We start from the raw sequence: 12582 nt of genomic DNA on the forward strand, positions 1-12582 counted from the left end.
TATAATAATATGTGTATGTATGTATGTACATATATTTAACTGTGAATTGAGAAGAAGAAGAAGAAGAAGAAGAAGAAGACCTAAAAAAACTCATCTCCCATCATATACATACATAGATACAGATGATTGTGGTGGTCGTCTTAGATTCACAGGAAAGCTAAGAGGAAGGAAGAAGAGAGTGAGTGAGGGAGGGAGACAGACAGAGCGGGCGAGGCTGAAAGAGGCAACAAGCACAGAAAGACGGATCTATCTATCTATCTATATATCCTGCTGCTCTCTCCATTCCGTCCCATTAAGTTTTTATCTGCACCAGTAGCTTTTGAATCGTAATCGTAGCCATGGCGAAACGTGGCTTGATGGAGCAGGACCTCAGCAAACTAGACGTCACGAAGCTCACGCCCCTTTCCCCCGAAGTTATCTCTCGACAGGCCACCATCAACATAGGTATCTCTTTGTCCGTCTCTCTCTTCCTCTCCGTTTCTCTTCACTTCTTCTCTGTTTCTTTCACCATCGCCTGTAATGAGTCAATGCCGGCCTTCGTCTCTCTTCTGTCTACATCCAAATTTCCAGCTGCTGTGTGTCCCTTGTTCTTTTGTTTCTCTCATCGTTTTCTGCAAAGAGGCACATCCTTATACGTTTAATCTGGCTTCTCACAGATGCGATATGTGATGAGGTAAATTTCCTCTATGAATCCTTTCTTTGAGGATAAAAAAAAAATTACAGTTTGGGGGGGGGGAATTTATAAATTTCTGGGCATACATAGAACTATGAACATACCCATGCTTGGAAAGCTATACATTGATCTTTTTTTGTGCATAAGAGCTGTTTCTCTTCTAGAAGGCTGGTTTTGGACTGAAGCTTTTCCATTAACTTGTTACTGGTCTTCAGGTTTGAGATATTTTGTAGACATACCATGTCATCATATGTGAAGTGTCAAATAGAAAGGCTTATATAAAATCATTATTGTCTCTATAACACTAGTATCTTCTACTTAATATTTCATGCTATGAAGAGATAAACATTGGTTTGGCTAGGCTAGTAATACTGGAGCTTATGATAGCTTGTGTTGGTAGTAGTAATTTCATTTTTACAGCTTGATCTCAACTCCAACTGTAAACCAGTGAAAACCAAAATATTTTAAAAGCGAGTTGACATACATATTTGCGTTTTCAAAGTGATTTTTGATCTTTCCTAACCGTAGATTTTAGAAGTCTGAAACATTTCCTTTTCAATTAAACCTATGAATATTGCACTGTGAGAATAGAGGTTCTAATTTGTTAATGTTGGTTAATACTGGGTTGCTGTTAATGCTTGAACCTCATAATATCCATAACAATGGTTATTGGTTTTACTAGCTATTACTTAGTTCCAACTACCAAAGCTACTAAACCAGAAATGGAATGTTTTAGAATTTTTCTGTGATTTCTTTTTTTAATTATTAATGTCATAAAGGTGGCCATCTTTTGAATAGGTACCATTGGACATGTGGCCCATGGGAAATCAACTGTGGTGAAGGCCATTTCTGGAGTCCAGGTAATCTTTTTTCCGTATTATCTTTTAGTTCTTCAAACGGTTTCTTCAAGTTTGTGCTAGTTGTTCTTGGATACTGTTTGTAGCTGATACCATTTTTATCGGCAATAGACTGTTAGATTCAAAAATGAACTCGAGCGTAATATCACTATCAAGCTCGGATATGCAAATGCGAAAATATACGTGTGTGAAGATGAGAGATGTCCAAGGCCTCAATGCTATAAGTAAGAAACTATATATATATATGTGTGTGTGTGCATTTGAATATTGTGAAACTGTGAATTTTAAAGATTGCTAGTACATTTACAGGGCCTACGGGAGTGGAAAGGAAGATACCCCTCTATGTGATGTGCCAGGATTTGAGAGTGCACGGATGAAGCTTTTACGGCATGTATCCTTTGTGGATTGTCCTGTAAGTTTTTGCTCTAGATTGTATGTGATAATATTCATTGTTTTCATTAAGAATCTGACCTGAATCTTACTTCTCAATTTCTAATGACACGGCCACTTTTAGCCCTTCTCCTTGTAGCTCCTAAAAGTTTGGAAATTTTAGGTGTACAGTTTGTATTCCTTAGGCTAAATGGAAACAATAGTAGACGTGGTAAACTGAAATATAGCATCTTTGAAGTGCAGATTGAAATGTCTACTGTGAGATGTTCAATTTTATTTTGTCGGTCTCTTAATTAGCAAAGGGCCATCAAGTAGTTGGAATATGATGGTATAGGGAGAATTACAAAAGTTGGTGAATTAAAACATTAGGTTTGTTATTAATCCAGTTTGGTTAAAGATTCAAGTGATTAAGCTAGAACTAGAACTAATTAATGTCAAATAACAGGATAATTTATAAGCATATCGCAACGTAATTTAAAATCCGCACTATGAATTGAAGGCTATTTGCTGTTGCACCTCATAATAAAATTTTAAAATTTCAGTTAATCCCTTGATTTGCATTTCGTTTTCAAGTATATCCTTGGAGCGTGGTTCTGTGCTATCCTCTTTTCAGAAGCCAATCTGCTCTCTAACAATATATGAAATCTGACATTGCTGATGTCATATTGGTGTGGATGATAAGCCAGAACTTATGAACCTTGGATTTTTGTGGTGAATATGATTAACTTCACCCAAAAACATTGGTAGAAAGTTGAGAGTAAAGGAAAAAGGACACCAATTGGCCCCAAAGATGGAATTGGCCTGTAGAAACAAATCAAATATAGAAGAGTAGGGAACGTTTTCACAATAGCCCATTATTATAGCTTCAATACCCCGAGAGGTGAAGATGCTACTTGGATGGAAGAAGCAGGAATCCAAGTGCATGTACTTGTCAGGTACAGCATGCCTAATTCAAAATCAGTCTTGGAAGCTCAGGAAGGTGTTCTACGGGCTGTGGTGGTACATTATCACTGGACCAATAAGTAACTTCACTTAGTGTTTGATACAAGGCATCTCTGATGGATGTGAATCTCAGTGGACTCTGGAGAATAGTCAACATCATCTATGTGAGATTGTGTTGAGTTCTGGATTGCTCTTCTACCTAAATTTGCAGGCATACAAAAGAAACAAGATTTTTTTTGTCTCCTAACAAAATTGTTCTAAAAGTATTTAGGATGTAGATTGTAAGTTGATGATTCCTTGAATACAGGTACACCTGTGCTTGATGAAGATTAAGGAAGGTCTTTCTGTCTAGAGTGGATGAGTACCAATTGTTCATGGCAAAACTATGTTTTTTGTGCAAGACACTGCCTAATCTTGTATACTCTGTCGTAGTGCCAAGGGGATTCTCAGCATGATGGAAGCAGATTCTTTGGAAGGAGATTTAGATATTCAAGTTCAGTGTTTGGAATTTATTTCATTATATGTCTATATAGGTTTGAATGGGTGTACTAGACCTGTGGGATGTGTTGTAGTGCAGTACCTCGGACACTAGAAGATCTAGGAGGTCTCAGAAAGGAGAGCTTGTTCAAATTGGATGTCAGAGCCAGAGTTGCATCGCCGTTGCCAAGAATCCAATGTTCTATGGAAATGACAGGGTGCCGGACAAAGTATGTGGAGAATTCGATGCCACTGTGCAAAACCATCAGCATGGATGGGATCATATTCTGAACATGGATATACATGGAAATCAATACTTGTCTCTCAGATTAGCAAGCTGATGCAGAAGATTGAATACAATTCTCAAAAGATGATTGCATGAGGCCTATCAATAAGTGAATCTTGCCCTGTTAGATAAAAGCCTGTCTGTTGAATATTTTTCTTCTTTCTGTTTTGAAATATCACAGTAACATTTACCCATCCAATCTCAGGTATCCACTATGCTAACACCTCCGGGCCTATTATGTCCTCTTTTGAGTCTTGAATGTAGATGGATATTTTCCTGCTCAATTATTTATATCTTACAACATATACGTCACATGCCTTATCATTTTGTTTCTTGGTCCATGTTTGACTGTGAGAAATGAGGTTTAAAATAGTAGAAGCTTAATCAAAAAAACTTTAAAACTATGATCTTCAGGGCCATGATATTCTCATGGCAACCATGTTGAACGGTGCTGCTATCATGGATGGAGCCCTCCTGTTGATTGCAGGGAATGAGAGCTGCCCTCAACCTCAGACCTCTGAGCATCTTGCAGCTGTTGAAATTATGCGGTTGAAGCACATCATAATATTGCAGAATAAGATTGATCTTATCCAAGAAAGTGTGGCTCTGAACCAGCATGAGTCGATTCAAAAATTTATACAGGTGCTCTTTGTTTACTCTACTTAACTTCATAATTCATGCATAGGTGAAGCTTCTGTAAGCATGAATACTTTCATCTGTCTTGGCTTTCCAGGGAACTATTGCAGATGGGGCTCCTGTGGTTCCAATTTCAGCCCAGCTGAAATATAACATAGATGTTGTATGCGAATATATAGTTAACAAAATTCCTATACCGGAGCGTAATTTTATAGATCCTCCAAACATGATAATCATCCGTTCATTTGATGTCAATAAGCCTGGTGCTGAAGTGGATGAGATCAAAGGTGGAGTTGCTGGTGGAAGTATTTTGAAGGTACATGTGTTACCAATATTTTGAATTTAATGAGTGACAAATTTCTCTATTTTTTACATGAACAATGGAACTCTATTTTAATACCGTTTTGCTTGCCTATCGTAATTCAGATTTGAAGCTAAGATATTCAGTATTTCTTTGGTGGTTTTTTCATGAATTGAACTCACTATTTCTCTGCAGGGTGTGTTGAAGGTTGGCCAGAAAATTGAAGTGCGGCCTGGAATTGTTGTGAAAGACGAAAGTGGAAATATCAAATGTACTCCCATCTTTTCTAGGATAATCTCACTCTATGCAGAACAGAATGAACTGCAGTTTGCTGTTCCTGGAGGACTTATAGGCGTTGGCACAACTGTAGATCCCACATTGACTCGAGCAGACAGGCTTGTTGGCCAAGTTTTAGGTGAAGTTGGGGTACTTCCAGATGTCTTTGTGGAGCTGGAGGTTTGGTTTGTTCCCTTTATAACTAAAAGGCTGAAATCCAAATGACATTTTAGTGAATGAGCCAAGATTCTGGCTGATGCATGAAATAGTAGGAATTCTAGAGAAGTATTCTGTAGCAGTTATCCCTATGTGTTTTCGAGTTATGCAATTCAACTGGCATCTTTTGAATATGAAGGCATCTTTTTTCCAGGTGAACTTTTTCCTGTTACGTCGACTTTTGGGTGTGAAAACCAAAGGTGCAGAGAAGCAAGGAAAAGTGACCAAGCTGACTAAAGGAGAAGTGCTGATGCTCAACATTGGGTCTATGTCCACGGGCGCTCGTGTACTTGCAGTGAAGAATGATCTCGCAAAGCTTCAACTTACGTCTCCTGTTTGCACTAGCAAAGGAGAGAAAGTTGCCTTGAGTCGGAGAGTTGAGAAGCATTGGCGTCTCATTGGATGGGGTCAAATTCAGGCAGGGCTAGTGCTGGATATGCCAGCAGCAGTGTAAGAAAGGCATTAGACTGTCATTATCATTAAAAAAAGAAGAGTCTTACAGCCAGAGCAGCAGTAGCTATATGGTTTGGTTTGGAATTAGGGAATTGCTAGGTACAATTTTTGTGAGGTGGAGAAAATGAAAAAAATTGTCTAATCTTTTATTTTTTAATCTAATGAGTTACCCTTCTATAATTATTCGAAGCAGACAGATGTGAATGTATGCCTATTTATCTATAGGCTGGATAGATGAATGTAGATGCTTCATGCAATGTTACTGTTTTGATGCAATGTTGGTTATTTGTTTGACTAGATAGGTAAAGGTGCTGCGATAATGTGATGACAAGCTTTTGTTATCTTTTTTGTAAGATTTGATTAATTCAAATATGTTGCGATCAACACCTTCCCTTGAAGTAGCTGTAACTCAAATCATGATTGGGTTACACAATACACCCCACTGGATTTCTTTTCTCTAAGCAAAATAACATGTCAATTGTGTGTTTTGATGTTTTTTGATATCTGTAATGAAGAGATCTTTAGCTGGTCACAATACGTGCCCTTGCACTCCAATTTGTTTGAGCAGCTCTCAAGTTTATGAGGTTGTAGTTTTGGAAACTGCAATGTCTCGTGAAAATATAGCAAATCAAAAGTCCTAGCATTTCAACGCTCTAACACAAATAGATTCAGTAAAACTTTTTATTGCAAAGCAACAAATATTCATGAGACATTCTTCTCCATAAAGAAATCCTAATTGAGGCTTGGGATCAACTTCACTTGAAGACAGCCACGTCTCTAATTATTGATATGTTTTTTATGCATCATTATCAATGTGCTGCCTGTGCCACTTCCTGTCACAATTTGTCATGTATTGCAATATTATTAATACGTACATTGTAATCTTAGGATAACTAGGTAATTAATCTCATGTGGGAATATGAGATGTGCCAATCAGTATTGCATAGTCCATCCATATCAATGACATGAAAAAGGGTAATCACCTAGAAAATAACTGCCAGATTGGGGTAATTGAAATGGGCTGGATGTTAAGGAACTTATATGTCAAATTTCTTATTTGAACAACAAATCGAATCAACGAGAGATATCCATGATCCTCAAGGAACTTGGGCTCTTTTTCAAGGATTGTGTAGGGTACAAAAATGAAAAAAAAGGATAGTGGAGAAATGGAATGGCAAGGTTCCACTCGAGTCATCAATATATTCTAAATGTTTTAAGAGTTAAAAGCTATTGGTCCAATAAACACCCATTTCTCTCTTGAAGTGGCTAAACTCTATTAAGTGCATGCTTGATGACTGTATGCTTAAAAAAATGGCATCTTCCATTACTCCAGACCATCATATCATACTACAATTCCCACATTTTGTTTATAAAAGCATAAACTACAGGGTTTACATCATTTGCAGTTTTTACAACTTTGATAATGAATATTCAATCCATGATCTCAAAATCACATTTGTTCAAGGAATGAAAGAAAGGTTACAATATAACCATCAATGGGCCATATATGAATGCTTGCACATCAGTATTTCTCATGCCTACATGGATGTGTGTCCCTAATTACAAGATAATCTACATTTTCTGTGTGAGAACAAGCTTTCATCATTTGTGATGGAGACATCATAATTGCGACTTTACATAAAACAATCACAGAATCAACTAACTAAATCAAGACAGCTCCAGATCAATGTATTCTTCACATAGGAAATGGACATGAAAGCGTAAAAAAACAGGCACAACTTAAGCCTTCATAACCATGAAATGCCAAAGTAAAAAGAAAGTTCGGCATCAAATTTTCCCACAGAGAATGGATATACTTGCAAGAGTAGAATAAATCAACCAAATTCACAAAATCATGAACCAATGTAAAAACAAAATTCAGTATGAATGCATTCTTTGAGCCTTGCAAGTAAAGCGCAATGACACAAAAGACTTGCAGTGTGGTTTACATCTATTACCCTTTCACTGTGGATTTTAATGAAGTATACATAACTAAAATATCTCCACAAAGAGCAAATAAACGTTAAATTTCAATTGCCATATAACTTAGCATATAAAATTCCCACCTTACAATGCACTCGATACCACTCATGTTTTGAACCAAGCACACACAAGCCTAAAATCTCTCCCCAAGGAGCATACAAATGTAAAATTAGAGTTGCCATACTACATTATTATCCTATAAAATTTCTGACTTTCAATGCAATTGATACAGCTCATGTTTTGAACCAAGCACACATGCCTAAAATATTTCCACAAACAGCATATAAATGTTAAATTTGAGTCGCCTATAAAATTTCCACCTTTCAATGCAATCCATACAGCTCAATTTTATTTCCCCAACATAATGAAGGGGAAAAACACCTGTTTATTTGCATGGCTCTGCATGAACTGTGCAGAGCAAAAGAAGGATATTACAAACAAATTGGGATCATACATACATGATTTTAAGGATCCTATAGCTATTATGTACAAATTGACTCGGTTTTATATTCCGGATCAAGACAACTAGAAGGGCACAAGGGGACACAGTTCCCTCCCTTGACTAAGACTAAGACAAGTCAAGACAAATTACAAGGTCTCAAGGAAAGTGTGTGAACATCTTTACAAAGTGTGAACATCTTTACAGTGTGTTTCCATTTAACATCCAACCATGAAACAAAAAAATTTAAAACCTTTTCATGTCGCAATCCACTGCAGAGGTATCGGGGCCCAAAGAAAAGCCCTTCCTTCTCTTTCCAAAAACATCCTACAGATTATAATGTTAGACAAGGTTCTTAGGTTTTGCTTTAAGAAGTTCAAAACTAGCAAGTGCGTAGAAGTTGCAGCTCCGGTAACAACCCTTTCCATACAGCATAAAGCTGTTGTGGTCATCTTTAGGCACAGCAATATGGGCATAAAGAACATGACTCCCACGTTGCCCATCACATTGTTATCCACAAGAGGTCGTATTCCTAAACATAATCACAATCAGTGGAACAACTAACAACGATTCCTTTTCCAATATCTTCCAAAAGAAATATAATTTCTTCATATGCAGAAAGAAGCTTACAGTTACCCAACTTGTCTTTGGACATTCTCAAGCTTATAAGCAAAATTTCATTCAACAACCTTGATCGACGACACGCAATTATAGTTCTCGATCGGCCACACGGCGTCTCTTCCCATAATCATCTTCCCTTGGCCTCTGCCTTGGATCATCTTCTTCCTCTTCCATAACTCGACTCTTGGTTCTCACCCTTACTGGCCGCTCTCTTTCCCAATCTTCATCCTTTTCTCGGTCTCTATCTCTATCCCTCTGATCCTTGTAACCTTCCTTATCCTTTTCTCTAAATCGTTCTCTTTCCCATTCAACATCCCTATCATAGCTACGATGTCTATCAGGCAAATCCCCACTTTCCTTGTCCCATGCACCCCCACTTACTCTACTCTTTTCATGACTGGCCATCTCACTACCATAGCCATATTCTATGCCAACTCCATCTTCAGCAAAGCTTCCATCCCTACCTCCTCTTCTATCATACTCCTCACCACTCCATCCACCAAGGGATGCATCCCCCCACATTCCTTGAGGACCTTCCATACCACCTCCCGACATCAATCCCATCCCAGCTGGTGCAACAGATCTACCAAAAAAAGCTGGATTAACATGAGGTGCAACTCCAGGAAGAGCCCCTGGACCTAATCCAGGAAATGGTCCCACAATACCAGAGAATGGTGGCCCAGGCATCACATAACCCCCATAGGCAGCTCCCCCCCTCCCCAAAGGCATATATGAAGTATCATATCCTTGGCCCATCATAGCCTGATGCATCATCATTGCTGATTGATGACTACCCACAGGTCCTTGCCCATATGGCATCCCTGCCGCAGAGGGCATACCGCCACTATTCATTCCTTTACCCATATAACTTCCCCTGCCCCTTCCACTACTAGATTGTCCTCCTCTGCCTTGTCCATGCCCACTCCTACCAGTTCCCATTCTTCCGTAACCTCGATTATTGTCCCTATCCTGGTAAGAAAGCCCTCCTCCTCCTCCTCCTCCTCCTCCTCTCCCACCACCACTCCCACTACTGCCCATACCTCTCCTATATGGCATCTGGTCTTGCTGTGTCTGGATTTGTGCTTGTGTTTTCTTCTCTTGTTGATGACCCATTTGTTGGATACTCCTTGCATTTCCAAGTGCAACAACACACGGGCGATCATGAAACTTTCTCCCGTTCATCCCTTCTTTGCAAGCAACTGCAGCACCAGAATCATAAAACTCCACTTGACAGTAACCCTTGGACTTACCACTCACTCTTTCCTCAAAGAACTTGAGATTCTTCACTCTCCCATACTCTGATAAAGCAGCTTCAAGTTCTGCATCAGTCGCCCACCAGTGCAAATCTCCAATAAATAGCATTGCACCACCATCACCAGAATATGGTGGATGGGTGGGTTGCAATACAGCTTGCTTATACTCATTATCTACCACATTGGGCGATACATCCCTTTGTCCAGGCCGCTGTGATGCAACTGTTATGCCCCGTGTTCTATCATATGGCATATCACTGAGTCCAGCCCTTTCTTTAGGGATTATTACATCCAATACTTCCCTATTCAATGGACCCCTGGAAGGTCCGGTTGTGGTTTGAACATTCATTCTATGAGAAGGTTGCGAAACTGGGTCGACGTGTCCATCTCCAGAAGCTTTATCTTCATAGGAAGAAGCTTGTTTCTCAAGTTTGTAGACATTATCCGTCTCTTTTCTGGTGGAAGAAAGGAAAAATTGCATCTGACCTCTTTGGCCGACATCCTTTCCACTCTGCGAAAAAGTAGGCAATGTCGAAACAATGTTTGTTTGTTGTATAGACGGCTTATACTCGATCTCCTGCTTCGTCACAGAAATAGACATTGTTCCTTTTTCCTGTTCTGTTATAGTTCGTATTGGCTCCTCGTTTGGATGCTGAAAGCTCCCATAATGCTGCAAATTTGACTGGTTAAAAGTACCAGTTTCAAACTTTTTCTCATCATGATCTAAAGACGCCTTCTTTTCTTCAAGAATTTCCTCATGAATCTGCTGCGCATTAGGCTGATTAATCACAGAGCTTTCGGAAAACTGCTTCTTTTCATCCAATAAAGAAGTCTTTTTCTTCTCTTGGATAACTTCTTCACCATACATCGTCACCATGCCATATCCATCTGGTTGCTTCACAGATGATGCTTCAGCTTGAAAGAAGCCTATATTTACATCATCATACAGATCCTCATACTCTTCTTCTTCGGCTATTTCGTCTTTAGTTTCATGAGCCGCCTCGTCTTCTCCGTAGTCAACCTCATCCTCTCCTCCGTTATAAGCGTATGACATATCGCTCCAAAGTACTGACAGATACAGAGAGAAGGAAGAAGAAGAGGTCTTACCTGGATTAGTTCTGAGTACACAGATCGATCGTCCTTGCAGAGTGGCAGACTATTCTTTCTGAACCCAAATCATGGAAAAGCTTTAGTTTCTTCGGTGCTTTCACAATCCATGGAAACCGTAACGATGATGGAAGAAGAAGCAGAAGACGACCATAGCGGAGGAGTTGTCTGTAGCGGAAACCCTAATTCGCAGAAGTCAAGAAGGAAGCACCACCCCCAATTTGGGAACAGGGGAATTTGAGCATGTGTGAAACCGAAACGGACGGATACGGAATCCCACTTCTACTACTTCTGTGTCCGATGGATAATCAATCAATCAAATTTACATACATACATACATACATACATACATTTTAGAGTCTCTAAGTCGACTCGCCCCTTCAAACTCAACTTTCGGCTTTCGGCTTTGGTCTTGGTGTCCGGCTTTCAGCTTTCACTCCCCGTCAAGCTCGGCAAGTCGGAGGTCGAAAGACCAAGGTCCTTCGATCATTGCCGAAGCTTTCTCGGCCCTTAGTGCTTTCGTGAAGATGTCAGTTGTTTGAAGATTCATGTTGATGTGTTGAAGATTGGCATCCCCGGGAGCATGCGTTCGCCGGCTTGACGCCCGCATTCTCTCTCCCCTTGATCTCTTGCACTCCTTGATCCAAGGCCCCCGCGGTCCCGCCTTAGTTTCTCGCACGTAAGCGAAACAACACGACATCAATTTGGTGAACTCGACGTGAAACAAGGCGGCAAAGGAGTCGAAGATGAGGGGATCTGAGCTTGCCGAAGCCATGGCGGCAGCTGTTGATCGGATAGTGAATGATCGTGAGGGCACGGGCGCCCTCGACTGGGCCATAGAAGCGATTGTCGGCACAATAGGCCGGTTCGGTGGGAAGAATGCCACAAGCTATTTGGAGGCCTACCGAGCCAAGATGGTGATGAGGGACATCCCGGAGGACAGGCGATTGGCCGGATTCCCTCGGGTGGTGACGATGGGCATCCATGCAAAGGTGCTCGAGGTATAGGCTGGGTGCCGGACTTGGGGAGAATTCGAAGGGCGGCTCCTCGAAAAATACGGGCTCGATTGTCGAATACAAATGTATAATGGACGTATTCACACTATCCTCTTAGAGAGCCCAAGTTCGGGCTATTTCTGTAAATAACATAAAGGGCAGTTGCCCTAAGTGAGTCACTATATAAAGTGACTTTGTAACCTTTTGTAAAGGTTGGTTGTTCATGGTTGTAACGGTTGCCCTTTTATGAATATAGATATATTCTTTGTGCCTCTCTCTCTCTCTCTCTCAATGTATGTATTTTGTTCTTCCCTCTCTCATACCCAGGTAATTTCTTCCTCACAAATTCATACTGTGTGATCTCTTCCGCACTGACGGCCTTGTCCTTTCCCTACATTTGGTATCAGAGCTTGGATGTCCTTCATCCCGCTGCCGGCCGCCATTCGAATATTTGGATCACAACATTTTGTTTTTTTTGTTTTGTATTTGAAGAAACAGAGAAGAGAGAAGAAGAAGAAAAATGAGGCTTGCATCTCATCGCGTTAGATCATCTTCGCTTGGAGTAAGCTAGCCGGCTGTACTCTGTTCCTAGTGATCGTAACCACTCGAGGTGAAATCCCCTTGTGCAACATTGACACAATCGTGCTCCACTCGGTTAAACGGCATTCGAACAGGTC

At 40.2% G+C, this 12582-nt stretch overlaps 2 protein-coding genes across 3 annotated transcripts; one reads left to right on the forward strand and one right to left on the reverse strand.

The window, feature by feature from the left end:
* The first annotated feature begins 301 nt into the window (after positions 1-301).
* LOC147854526 (uncharacterized) lies at positions 302-5684 on the forward strand. The gene is made up of 8 exons (XM_087331068.1): positions 302-444; positions 1472-1533; positions 1642-1754; positions 1840-1942; positions 4040-4267; positions 4359-4577; positions 4758-5018; positions 5209-5684. The coding sequence occupies exons 1-8, from the start codon at positions 339-341 to the stop codon at positions 5506-5508; spliced, it is 1392 nt and encodes a 463-aa protein (XP_087187194.1). The 5' UTR covers positions 302-338; the 3' UTR covers positions 5509-5684.
* Positions 5685-8088: 2404 nt separating this feature from the next.
* On the reverse strand, positions 8089-11132 carry LOC147854527 (uncharacterized). Of its 2 annotated transcripts, none has more exons than XM_087331066.1 (2): positions 8571-11132; positions 8089-8461 (listed from the first exon to the last, which is right to left on the reverse strand). In XM_087331066.1, the coding sequence occupies exon 1, from the start codon at positions 10855-10857 to the stop codon at positions 8638-8640; it is 2220 nt and encodes a 739-aa protein (XP_087187192.1). In that variant the 5' UTR covers positions 10858-11132; the 3' UTR covers positions 8089-8461; positions 8571-8637. The 2 variants fall into 2 exon arrangements, with proteins under 2 accessions (XP_087187192.1, XP_087187191.1); XM_087331065.1 differs by having other exon boundaries at positions 8560-11132.
* Positions 11133-12582: the final 1450 nt, after the last annotated feature.

The sequence above is a fragment of the Azolla caroliniana genome, unplaced genomic scaffold (assembly GCF_043228905.1).
Source record: "Azolla caroliniana isolate FFs.n. ecotype wild unplaced genomic scaffold, voAzoCaro1.0.p SCAF_15, whole genome shotgun sequence".
Lineage (NCBI taxonomy): Eukaryota > Viridiplantae > Streptophyta > Polypodiopsida > Salviniales > Salviniaceae > Azolla > Azolla caroliniana.